The sequence below is a fragment of the Protopterus annectens genome, chromosome 4.part1 (assembly GCF_019279795.1).
Source record: "Protopterus annectens isolate FY-2018-M chromosome 4.part1, PAN1.0, whole genome shotgun sequence".
NCBI lineage: Eukaryota > Metazoa > Chordata > Ceratodontiformes > Protopteridae > Protopterus > Protopterus annectens.
In genome coordinates this window covers 684845229-684858568 of record NC_056734.1, presented here as the reverse complement: position 1 = coordinate 684858568, position 13340 = coordinate 684845229, and the positions used below count along the sequence as shown (strand labels likewise).

General features: G+C 41.2%; 1 protein-coding gene across 4 annotated transcripts in view; it reads right to left on the bottom strand.

The window, feature by feature from the left end:
- The window catches only part of IFT80 (intraflagellar transport 80), a 2191035-nt gene that overhangs the window by 1847537 nt on the left and 330158 nt on the right, over nucleotides 1-13340 (bottom strand). For all 4 annotated transcript variants that reach the window (XM_044070463.1, XM_044070465.1, XM_044070466.1 and 1 more), the window contains exon 4: nucleotides 2828-2938. In XM_044070463.1, coding sequence (XP_043926398.1) covers nucleotides 2828-2938 — 111 coding nt within the window. The remainder of the gene's footprint in view (nucleotides 1-2827; nucleotides 2939-13340) is intronic.

Sequence of the window (13340 nt, the reverse complement as noted above, 5' to 3'; positions counted from 1 at the left end):
TTTCCTCTGTTGTCAGTCTGTCCACTTCTCTTCAAACTCTTCTGTACTTTTATATCAATTTCTGGTCTGCTGATATCCAGTAATGGACTTTCACAATCAGCAGTCTTCTGCACACACTTCTTTACAACACTGCCCCATAAAACTGCTAGCTAAGCATGGTTTCAGTCTCCATGCTTCCTTCCTCCAACATTACTGTTTTCATTTCACTCAAAGCCACCTTAGCACAATGTGAATCTACTGTTTTAGCACCATCAGCCATTCTATTCTGCTGTTTCAGTCATCTTTTCTAAGGCAGCAACCCAACCCTCTTGCCCTACATAAAGTGTAGAGAAATATCCATGGTGTCCTGGCCAAATTTCCCCTAGTCAGAAGGAATATATCTTGGGTCCCTTCTGAAAAGGGGCTCTGGTCTACTGAGACTATCCAGATCATAAAGACTAAAAAAAAAGCTGTTAAAGTAGCTAGAAAATCCTTCTCCTCTGCCTTCCAGCTAGGAGCTAAAAACATTTGATCTACCTAAAAATAAGTTATCATCCCACTCATTCCTTAGTAAATCAATAACTGAGTACAATGCCCCAATTTAGTATGTACCTGTCTAAAAACAACACATCATTTTGAAAGACTCAAGATGTTCCTAACTAAAACGATTATATGCCTCGGAGACAGTACAGCCGTAAAAGTAAACGTACTATAACAGTAGATGTTAAAATGATCACTGCTACATTAGCCCAAGCTACATTGCTACATCCAAGATAGGACAGAATAGTCAGGTAGCTTTAAAAGCTTTAGAGCATCTTCCATATGCCCAAACCATTAACCACCTTGAGCTGGGCTAACTAAAAGACAGGTTTGGATGTTAAGCCCTTCAGAACTTTCATGCCAACCGAAAAAGGTAGGCTGAGCCAGAGAGGGCATTAGGAACAAAAAATAAATGTCCACACCCTGACATAGAAAAAACACTGCAAAAACAAGGGAATAGAGGATGGCTGCAGCTACTGCAGCAGTGACCATTCAGAAATCTACTGATACAGTAAGTTTACTTATACAGCTGTACTATGTTTTTCAAGCTGATCACTGCTGTACATGGGGTAAATTATCATAGCTTAGAACAAATGGGAGGAGGAAATAGAAGGGTCCTGGAAAATGGCCATAGAAAAAGGCTAATCTAGACCTGCAGATGAAATCTAGCTTGTAGTGCTTTGTAAAAGTATGTACAGAGGACCAAGCTGCTGCTTCTAGAATACTTCTAGGGTTCAACCTTTTCCAAAAAGCCACTGATGAAACCAAGACCCTGGTAGAGTGTGCCTTGACCCTGCATGGAGCAGTTTTGTTGTGGTGGGAATAACAAAATGTAATAGCACAAGACAACCATTTGGAAATAGTCTGCTTTGACCCAGGTTGCCCCTTCTTTTTATCATAACAAGAAAACTACTAATTGGGGGTTCTGGAAGATCTTGTTCCATCAAACTAGTACCTGCATTATCTGTGGACATCCAAGATATGAATTATCCTTTCTCCCTCAATTTTGGATTCAAAATTAAGATCCCAATGAGTTAGCTATCAGTTTGGACGTGTGGAAGGAGACCTGAAGCTTTGAAAGCTGTCCTGCTATTACATCCTATAGTGGATATAACCCATATAACTTAAGCTATGCAGCAGTGATCATTATAAAGAACATCCTTAGCTACCAAAGCAGACTTGAATCCTTATCCTTGTGCTCTGTTTCTTACAGATTCCTTTGTGATGATGCATGTTTAATATTTAGAACCATGAAGGACCTGTCATCACTGGTCTCCTACACTTTTACAAAACTAACAATGGCACAAACACCTGTACCAAGGACTTAAATTTTCACTAACAAACAGACAGGGCATGGTGGCATATTAGAAAAAACTTCCAATGCATAGTCTCTGAACAAAAAAAAAAAAAAAAAATATATATATATATATATATATATATATATATATATATATATATATGCAAAATAAGCAGAGGGAAACCCTAGCCACCTTTAAGGTGGACCTTGATAACTACATGGGTAGCCACAAATTCTCCTACCCCCCCCCCAGGTCCATTCTGTCTTGCCCTTCAGGAGGCAGGAAGTGCCACATGAGTGTGGGTGCAAGGTGGTCCTTGGACTGATCTGTCTTACAGATACTATAATCCTGTGAATAAAAGGGATATACAGTAAATGAATGAAGATTCAAAGATACTACGCTGGAAGGTTACTGTCATAAATAAAGAACTCAGATTTTATACAAGGTTTTTCCTAAATGAGTGGATGACAACTTTCAACCAGTTGACATAATTGATCATGGATATCTCATGGAATGTTCCATTTCATGAAAGCTAATCTTAAAGTTTGACCACCGCAGATCCAAGTAATGAATGCTTACCATTTGCCTACGTAAAACAACCAGAAAGTAGTAAACAAAATATACTAATACACAAATATAGCAAGTTTCTGGCTAAATGCCAAAAGACTAACAGGTTTACCACATAATTTAAACAATGCTGAATTGTCAGCATTTCATATAACAGAGACACTTTTCATACTTTATTACAGAAGGAGTTGCACAATCCACATAAAAATTAATATGCATGTAAAGCGAGCTGTCTCTCATTAAGCTATACTTTCATATCCTCAACAAATGGCAATGAAACAGACAAAAAAGAACATGGTATACAACATGGAACAAATTAACAGTGAGTGCACAGCAGCAGCATAATAAACTTCTCAAAAACTGGTACAAAACAAGATACTTACATTTATCAATAAAATATATTTTATGCTGTTCTCTACATCTAACATCATTTTCATTCTCACCTGTAACCAGTGCTGTTCCTTCATAGTTCCACCTTCCTGCCAGTAAAGCACCACGATGGGCCTCAACACTTTTTTCAACTCTCCCAGTCTTGGAGACAAGATGAAACTTTCCTAAAAAGCAGTATGTCTTTTTGTTAGTAAACCATTACAACTTCTTAACAACAAAGATTTAACATTCACTGTTTAATGAAGGAAATGGCTCATCACAGCACAAAAGACTTCTGTTTAAAGGAAAAAATGAAAGACTGGTACACAGACCACATTGAAATGCTTGCTCTAACTACAAGCAAAATGGCACAAATGTATTTCTACTTTATTAGTTGATGTTAAACTTTATTAAAAATGATGTCATTGGCTGATACCAGTAGCAGGCATGCTCAAAAGTACTCCTGCATAAAAATAAGAATCATACAGAACATTACATTCATAAATAGCAGAAAGTATTGTTAAGAACCAAGCCAGCACAGGAATGGGGAAGGAGACTATCAATAGGGATGTTTGCAAGCTGCGATAAAGAAAATAGGCAAGAGGGGTCTGCAATTTACTGGAGGAAACTAGCAAAGGAACCAATGTACTTGGAGCAAATAACTCAGGAAGAAAAGGTACTACACTGAAATAAGGTTATGAAGACATTTGAACTGCAGGTTACAGGTTGCCTTCGCTACCAGGGACTAACCACATTGTACAGTCAAAGAAAAAGGGGATAGGTGAGTGCTAAATCAAAGACCGGCTCTGACAGAGGTTTTACTTGAGTCTGGATCAGAAGTCGCTGTTAAAAAAAGGAATAATTAGTATGGCATATAAAACAAGTTTGTAATTACTATAAGTGTCAACCATAAGTGCTTAGTAAAGATTGGGAAAAGGAATGGAAAGGTGAATTACAAAGGAACAATGGGAAGAAACTTAAGGCTCTCAAATAAGCAACTAAGTCCTGAAGGTTTACAATTTTTTGCATGGAAGTGTATGCACAGCTATTTGCATACCCCAATGAAATTCAGTGGATGTTCCCCTCAGGTAGATAGCAAATGCTGGAGCTGTGATAGAGAAGAAAGATGTAATTGGGGACATGTTTTTTGGCACATAATGAACTGGCAGATTTTAAAAATTCCTTAGAATATTTTTACAAAACAACATTTGAAGAATAAGTGGCTGTAACTAAGGAAATTATTAATCTGAGTTGGGATATAGGATATGACTCACCTAGGCACAGTAAGGCCTTACTAAGTTTAATGTTACTGACTGCCAAAAAAAGCAATTACTATAAAATGGAAATCAAAATGTAAATATAAAATATAAAGGAAGTTCTAGCAAGTGAAAGGGAGTAAAATAACCGGAAGTTAAAGTTTTAGAAAATGAAAGAATATTTTACAGGAATAAATGGAATTTGTGGGAATAATACATGCAGAAAATGTTGAGGAGGATGAGTGAGTTTAACAGAAAGCAGGAAGTGAACAACTTATGTAAAGTTGGTGTATCATTACAAAGAAAACATCTATTTATGTGTGACAGTAACGATGGAAACTTATTACAGTTAAGTTTACTGTGCATAAAATGCTTTTCTTTTCTTTTTTGTTTGTAAAAACAATGCATTCATGACAATTTGACCAACAAAGTACAGTTTTGTACCTACCATAAATGTAGATGTTCGAGTGCTCATACAGCTGCAGTCATAATAGATGGGTTATCCTGCCGTCAGGCGGGTCCTCGGTCGGCCGAATTCCAAAGTGTAGGTCCGGCGTCGGTTGTCGTCGCTTCTTCCCTGACGTCAGTGCGTCAGGGGTATAAAAGAGGCAGCCGACGCCATTTTCTTCAGTTTTTCTTGCCCCAGATGTCAGGTGCCCCCAGAAGGAAGGCAAACATAATGTTATGCAAAGATGCAGTGTTGATAAATCAAAAACAGTAGTCGCAAGCAAATACAACATAAAAGAATACCCCAAAAAGGTTATATGAAAAGTGTTTGTTATAAGGCCTGTCCTAAGAGGGGTTGGAGGGAGGGAAAACCTGGACTGCAGCTGTATGAGCACTCGAACATCTACATTTATGGTAGGTACAAAACTGAACTATGTTCATCGTGCATACAGCTGCAGTCATAACAGATGGGTAGAATCCCAAAGCTAAGTAAGGGTGGTAGGCACTAAGTGGAACTAGGAGGGGCTAGGATGCCCTGCAGGACTGCTGTGGCAAAGCCCGCTCTAGATTTTGAGTATACTGGGAGGTGATAGTGCTTGGAGAAAGTGTGCACTGAACTTCAGGTGGCTGCTTCCAAAATGTCCTTGGTAGGGACCCCCCTGAGGAAGGCTGCAGAGGTAGCTGTGGCTCTGGTGGAATGGGATCTGATGCATGCAGGCACAGTTTTTCCATGAAATGAGTAACAAAAGCGTATGCAGTGGGCTATCCATTTTGAAATTGTCTGTTTGGAAATAGCCTTTCCCTGAGCACCTACAGCATAGGACACAAAGAGTTGCTCAGATTTCCTGAATGGCTTTGTTCCATCCAAGTAGTAACGTAGTTGTCTGTGAATGTCCAAGGAATGTAGTAGTCTTTCCCCTTTGTTTTGTGGATTAGGATAAAAGGTAGGTAAGTGGATAGTCTGATTCAAAGCTACACTGGATACCACCTTTGGCATAAAGGTAGGATTGGTTCGTAAGGAAACTCTGTCCTGATGGAAAATGATGAATGGTTGCACAGCCATGAGGGCCTGTAGCTCTGAAACCCTGCGTGCTGAGGTGATAGCCAGAAGAAAGGCTGTTTTCCATGACAAGTGCTGTAACTCTGTTGAAGAAGCTGGCTCGAAGGGAGGAAGGGTCAGCTTTTCCAATACGTAGTTGAGGTCCCAAGCAGGGACTGGTGGTTTTCTTGGGGGTTTTAAATTCTTTGCCCCTCTGAGGAACTGCCTTAAGAGAGGGTGGGAGAATAATGGAGGATCTGTGTTGTATTGTGCAGAAATGGCTGAAGCGTGGATCTTGATGGAGGAGAAGGAAAGTCCATTGTTTAACATCTCAGCTAGGTACTGTAAAATTTGAGGTATATTTATTACCCAAGGATTCTGTCCCTTTTCTAGATTCCAGGCACAAAATCGTTTCCATTTGGCGGAGTAAGCCTTTCTAGTAGAAGGTCTTCTGGCCTCCAAGATGACATCCTGCACCTCCTTGGAGAGGAGAAACTGTTGGGAAATCAAGGAATTCTCCATGCAGCTAAATTTAGAGTTTTGAGATGGCTGTGAAGGGTTTTGTAGTTGTGCTGGGACAACAGAAGAGGGACTAGAGGTAGGATCCATGGTGGGGAATGTGTCAGGCTCCTCAGGAGTGGATATCAGTGTTGTCTTGGCCAGTCTGGAGCGATGAGAATAATTTTCAGCCTCTCTGCTCTGGCTTTTAATAGAATTTTGGGCAGCAGAGGAAGAGGCGGGAAGGCATAGACTGCCAATGTTGCCCAATTGAAGGAAAGTGCGTCCACTTTCCAGGCCTGTGGATGATAGGTCCTTGAACAAAATATTTTCAACTGGCAATTTCTGTGGGTAGCAAAGAGATCCATGTCTGGCTGTCCCCATGCCTGAGTCATCTTTGTGAAAAGTTGAGGATGCAACTTCCATTCGTGTGGATCTGTCATATTTCTGCTTAGATTGTCTGCCAGTGTGTTTTCCTTCCCTGGCAGGAATTGTGCCTGCAGTTGAATTTGCAATTCCAGTGCTGTGTTCCATAGAGTCATGGCTTGTCTGCACAGGGGGTATGAATGAGTTCCCCCCTGTTTGTTTATGTACCACATCACTGTGGTGTTGTCTGTCCTTATCAATAGCTGGCCTGGATGCAGAAGGTCATTGAAGGTCATAATAGCCTTTTGCACGGCTAGCATTTCCTTTTGGTTGATGTGGAGGTGCTTCTCTTTTCGGGTCCATTTTCCCTGAATGCACTGATCTGTCATGTGTGCTCCCCAGGCATAGTCTGAGGCGTCTGTTGTGATGATTTGAGTTGCTTGAGGTACACAGAAAGGAAGACCTGTGTTTCTTTGGCAAGCTTGAATCCACCACAAAAATTCCTTTTGAAGGCATGGAATGAGTGGGATAATTGTTTCCAAGCTGTGGCTGTGTTGAGACCATAAGTTTTTCAGGTACCATTGAAGTTTCCTCATATGCAGCTTTGCACATGGGATTAGTAGGATGCAAGATGCCATGAATCCCAGAGCCTGCAGGATTTTCCTTGCAGTTAGCCTGGTGTAAGTTGCCATTTTTCTGAAGTATTGAGACAGTTGCCCTTGCTTGTCTGGTGTGAGGTAGGCCATCTGGGTGGTTGTATCCAAGCTGGCACCCAGGAAAATTATTTGTTGAGAGGGCATTAGTTTTGATTTCTTTTTGTTGACTGTGTATCCCAGGAAGTTCAACAGTTTTATTACAAACGCCAGGTGCTGCAGTAGTATGTCCTTGCTGTCCGCTTGGATCAGGCAGTCGTCCAGATATGGGTAGATTTGTATCCCTTGTAGTCTGCAGAAGGCGATTACTGATGCCAGGCATTTCGTAAACACTCTGGGCACAGTAGATAAGCCAAAGAGCAATGCAGAGAATTGGTAATGGGTTGAACCTGCAAGAAATCTGAGGTATCTTCTGCAATATTGTCTGATAGGGACATGCAGGTATGCCTCTTTGAGGTCCAGTGTTACCAGCCAAGACTCCTTGCCCAGCATGGGAAGAAGCTGCTGTAATGTGAGCATCTTGAATTTTGGCACCTGTAGATATGTGTTTAGGATGGATAGGTCTAAGATAGGTCTCCAATCTTTGTCTTTCCACGGTACCAGGAATAGTCTTGAATAAAACCCTTGACCTTGTTCTTTTGCAGGTACCTCTTGAATTGCTTTCATGTCTACGAGAGCTGAAACTTGTTTTTGTGCTTCTGCCCTTTGATTTTGTGGCAGGTTTGGCATGCCTCTCATTGTTGGCAGGGTGTGAAAGTGGATCCTGTAGCCTCTGTCTATAATGTCCAGAATCCATTTTTCTTTTGTAACAATACGCCAATTTTTTGAGAATAATTTCAATTTTCCACCCAAAGGTGCTGCCATTAAAGCTTTGCTTGGCAGGTGTAGGGGAAAGTCATTGTGTCTGTTTTCTAAAAGACTGTGATCTATCTTCTCCACCTCTTGGGGTCGGTGCTTGCCACTGTCTGGCCCTGAAGGATCCTTGAGGTTGCCCTCTGCCCCTTGGGCGCCTGTATCTGCCCCTTTGAGGTCTATCCGTGGCTGGAAAGGACCAATTGTTTGAAGGCCAGTTTCTGCTGAAACGTGGAGGCTGTACCTGCAGGAAATCTTTCACTGTTTGCATTGATTTAGCTTTTTCCTCCAGTTTCTTTAGCACCTCCTCAGCTTTAACACCAAACAATACATCTTTTTGAAGAGGTGCATCTAATAATTTAGCTTTGACATGATCTGGTAAGGTTTGCTCTTTGAGCCAAGCATGCCTACGTATAACAGACCCTGTAACAGCAGCTCTACATGAGGCCTCTAAAGCATCAAAACCACACTGCAAGGTATGTTTACCCACTTGCTCTGCACCATGCAACAAATCCTGCAACTCTTTTAAATCTGGTTGTTCTGGTTGTGTCATCTTGCTTTTCAGCTGAGATATCAAAAACTGTTGATACTTTAACATATGGAATTGACAGTTTAATGCCCTCATGGTTAAAGTGGCCGAGGTGTACACCTTTTTCCCCCACCTTTCAAAAGCTCTGGAATCTCTCTCTGAAGGTAATGGATTTTTAGCAGTAGAGGCCTTAATTCCCTTGGGACCCTGTGAAATTGTTTCTGGGTCAGCAGTATGGCTTTTATATAGGAACTGGTGAGAATCAGGAACCCGGTAATACCTGTCTGGTTTAACAGGAGCTGGAGGCAAAGAATCAGGATTAAGGACGGCTTCTGTGTACACATCATCCAATATATCTAAAACAGGAGGGATAGCCAGAGGCCTATGTTGGGGGAGCAGAAGAAATTCCCTGAGCCTTTTCTTGGAATCTGAGTAATCTTGGCCTTCCCAGTGAAAGTGTTCCCTCAATGTATGCAGGGTTTCCCCAAAAGAGAAGTCCTCAGGGGGGAGACCAAGGGAATAGACTCCTCTGCATCAGAGTCTTCGAATGGAGAATAGGCATAATCCTGGTCCTCAGATAGTTCTGAGGTAATAGAAGCTTGATCTGAGGAAGGGTAGTCTTCCTCTAATCTGGGCCTTTTGTCAGGGGGGGGGGATGAGAACCCCTGATAAGAGTAATCAAATCCTCAGCCATTTTAAGCATCTGTTTTTTAGGCATGGTGCCTTGAGAGGGGGTCTGAGGAACCTGTTTTTTGGTTTTCATGGCTGCTTTAGATTTAGTGAAGGCTTTAACAGAGAAGGAGGAAGGCCCGAAGACCCTTGAGAAATGGCAGGCCTGTCTAAATTCTGAGTTTCCCCACCAGGAGTGGCGTCGGGATCTGTAGTAGGAATGGGGGCCGAGGAGCCTGCGACCTCGGGTACTGAAGACACTGCATTGTCATTGGTACTCAGGGGCTGCGTAGGTGCCTCGCTGAGTACCGGAAAACCGGTAGTCGGCCTTAGCGTGGTTTCAGTAGGTGGTGCGGACCTCATATGTCAGTCCTTATCTTTGCGTTTTTTTGCTCAAAACTGGAGTCGGAGTATCCGACAACATAATATAATTACATTTTTTGCCAAAAAAGTGAAGGGCAAACTCCGCCCGATGCTTAATAGTGCGCTTATTGAATCTAGCACAAAAAAGGCAGGCCAAGACGTTGTGGTCTGGGCCTAAGCAAGGTATACAGAAAGAGTGGAAATGTTTATGCGGTATTTGCTTCCCACATGAAATGCAATTATTAACTTTGTCTGACATCGGTCTGAGGCAAGAAAAGTTTCCCCAATGGGGTACTTAGCTTTCAAGAAGACTTCGGCTGAAATACTTTCATAAATCGCAGGAGCTGGCCTACCGGCACTTGCGAACTGCTTCTGCTTCGGGCACCGCACGGAAAGAAAGACTGGAGAAAATGGCGTCGGCTGCCTCTTTTATACCCCTGATGCACTGACGTCAGGGAAGAAGCGACGACAACCGACGCCGGACCTAGACTTTGGAATTCGGCTGACCGAGGACCCGCCTGATGGCAGGATAACCCATCTGTTATGACTGCAGCTGTATGCACAATGAACATCTAGTGCAGCAGCAAAGTACTTACTTGAAGACAAATTATATGATTTTTGCAGATTATGCCTGGAAGTACATCCAGCAAAAATATTTTTTCTTAAAGTATCACAGTTCATCACAGCAGTCACTACCATTAAAAAGCAGAGATCTGCATTCAGAATGCTGCACTACAAATGTCAAACTAAAGGCTTTAGCACTTTCTCAAGAAAGTAGCCATCTAGATCCAGGACAGATTGTACAGATGCGAGAAACACTTACTGGAGCAACATGTCTGAGAAGAGGTCATAACTGCAGTAATAAATCACAACACAACAAATGTACTCACCTTCTCTTCCCTTCCTTCCTCTGTTGGATTTTTCATTCTGCCCAATTCTCCCCCATGAGAATCAATATTGTTGTCATGCTTACCATATAAATGCACCTACAAAATACATGAGACACTTGCATGTGTATGTAAATGTGTATGCATGCGTGTGTCTGTCTGTGTACATACATCTTGAGACCAGAGATGTTGAGTCATTCTTCAGTTCAAGTCATGTGAGCACCTGACAGGGATATGTGTTTGTTAAAATTTCCCAGTATCTAGTCCAGTCACATTATCTTAATAAATCTAACAATAAAACTGGCAAGCACTTCATAAAGAAATATATATATATATATATATATATATATATATATGTATATAAAACCAAACTACATACAACTCCTCATTGAGGATGCAGGGAGTGTAGCAATTACATCATCAAGCTTCACAGTTATAACAAGTATCTTAAATAAGACATGCAGCAAGGGTATCTGGCACTTTGAATGGCAAACCCTTTTTTCCATGCTCTCACCCCCCTTCCCCAATGCCATCTGGTCTCCACTGGCTTCCTCCCTTGGTGCACCCCCTGTCATCCCCAGCTCAATCACCATGGAAATGGGTAAAATAAACATTAGGATGGAGCATTTGAAAGTAGTACTGCTTTTGGCTGGAATTCACTACTGAAACAGATACAGAAGGCAAACAAACACCACTTCAATTTCAATATTACTCTCCTGACTACACAGAACAGAGGATTATGAATGGGTCTCTGATCATAACCAACTTATGTGTTCAGAACAGAAATGTCAAGAAATTCAGCTTGAGAATGGAGGATTATGATAGGGACTCTAGTCTAAATGAATGATGTGTTCTTGAGGATGTGAATTTCTTGGAATCCATTTCCAGAAAAATACAGCAAACTTGAGTTTTGACTGCAGATCTAATCATAACCTTTCACAAGCCTGGATTAAGAACCCAATGTGTGTGGAGCTGAAGGCTTGGATGGGTCTAAGTTCATGCAGTATCAACTATAAGTGGTTGAGCATGGATTTAAATCACTGAGTGCTAACATTTTTAATAACAAATAAAAATAAAAGTTTTGTACTCAACATAACTATGCTTCTGCACTGTCCGTTTTCATTCTTCCACAACGAATGGGTTCAGATCTGACTTGGCCACTTTCTTTAGATTCTAGGATCCGACACTTGAGCTCCTTCCTTACCAATAATGCCCCTGACTACTGTGTTAGCTGAGAATGGGTTTACTGCTATTATATATCATCATTACAAGGTATCAAACTAAATATGACAGAACAGTGACAGTTAAAAGATCAGGAGCTCAAACAGCAACTATGGTTCCTATCAACAATTCTGTTAGGTCTTTCCCAAAGACATGAACAGGGGAAAGGTGGGAGGAAAGTTGAGGAAGAATAAAAATGGACAACACAGATGCTTAGTTATGTTGTTGTATCTTTCGGCTTTTCCCGGTTAGGGGTCGCCATAGCGGAACTCCGGTCCGTTAATGATTGGCAGTAGATTTTTACGTACCAACTTGCCAGGCCTGACGCACAACCTTCAACGAAGGTACGTCCATTCATGCATGTCTCCACACAGAAGACGCTTTAGCTGAGAATCGAACAGGACAACATCTTACTGTGAGGCGACAACGCCACTGCAGCACCGCCACCGCAGATGGTGAGTAGATAACTTTTATATCTGATGTTGTCAATTTCATTCATTCCTCAATGAATGGGATAGAGTCCCCAGTTACAGTAACCCTGGGTGGCCCTTATGGAAGGATGTTCCGGAGAACTGCAGAACCGAATGCAGCTTCTCTTTCTGGAGACAATATCCAATTTGTAATAAGAAATAAAAGTATGAGCATTAGACCATGTGGCAGCTGTGCAAATGTCATCAATGGAGGCTCTTGCTCAAAAGGCAGCTGATGTAGCTATTAACCTAGCTGAGTGAGCTTTTGGTTGTATTGGCAAGGTTAGGCCTCTCAAGGAATAAACGTAGGAAATACAATCTGTTATCCATTTGGCTAGAGTAGTTTTGGAGACTGGTTTCCCATCTTATCACTAGAAAGGGAAACAAACAATTGATCAGTTTTCCTAAATTCCTTAGTCCTGTGAAGGTAAAAGCAAAGTTGCCTATGTAAGTCTAAAAGATGAAGGGTATATTCTCCTTTATTGTCAAACTTGGGAAAGAAAAAGTACAGTTTTGTACCCCCATAAATGTGTATGTCCGAAACTGATAGCATCTGCCAGTCATAACAAGTGGGTTCCCTGGTAAAATTGATCACTTGAATGATGATTGTTTCAGAGGCAACTTTTGGTAAAAAAGAAGATAGTGCATAAGGTAATCCTATCTTTGTGAAAAATCAAATACTGTGATTTCGAAGAGAGTGCTTGGAGTTCAGATACTTGTCTTCCTGAAGTTATAGACACCAAAAGGACCACTTTCCAAAACAGAAACTTAAGGTCTACTTTAGCTGAAGGTTCAAAAGGTGGATACACCAAAGTCTGTAATACCAAAGTCAGATCCCAAGCTGGAGTGGGATCCCTAATTGTAGATCTAAGTAAAAAGGTACCTTTAAGAAATGCTTTACATAACCTAGATGAAGCTAAAGGAGAAGCATGATCTCTGATGTGGTAATTAGAGATGGCTGCTAACTGAACTTTGATGGTGGAGATGGTGATAATCCATGATCACTAGTACAATGCATTAAGAAACTAACCTGATATTGTTGTTTATTCTTCCTAACTCCAGTCCGTGGTGTCATTGTGTTCTCATATAAAAGGTCACTCAGTTAAGACATACTACAGCACAACCTTTAAGGATCATGGATTATTGTGTGACATTATTAAGAGAAATTGGTCAGTCTTATTATTAGAAGAAAAGATTAGCAAAGTTGTAGGGCCACGGCCAAGATTTACCTTTAAAAATAAACGTAATCTTAAACGCTTATTATGTTATGATGCACTAGAAACACACATACAAGTTGAAACTGGTTTTACTTCAACATGTGGAAATTGCAATTATTG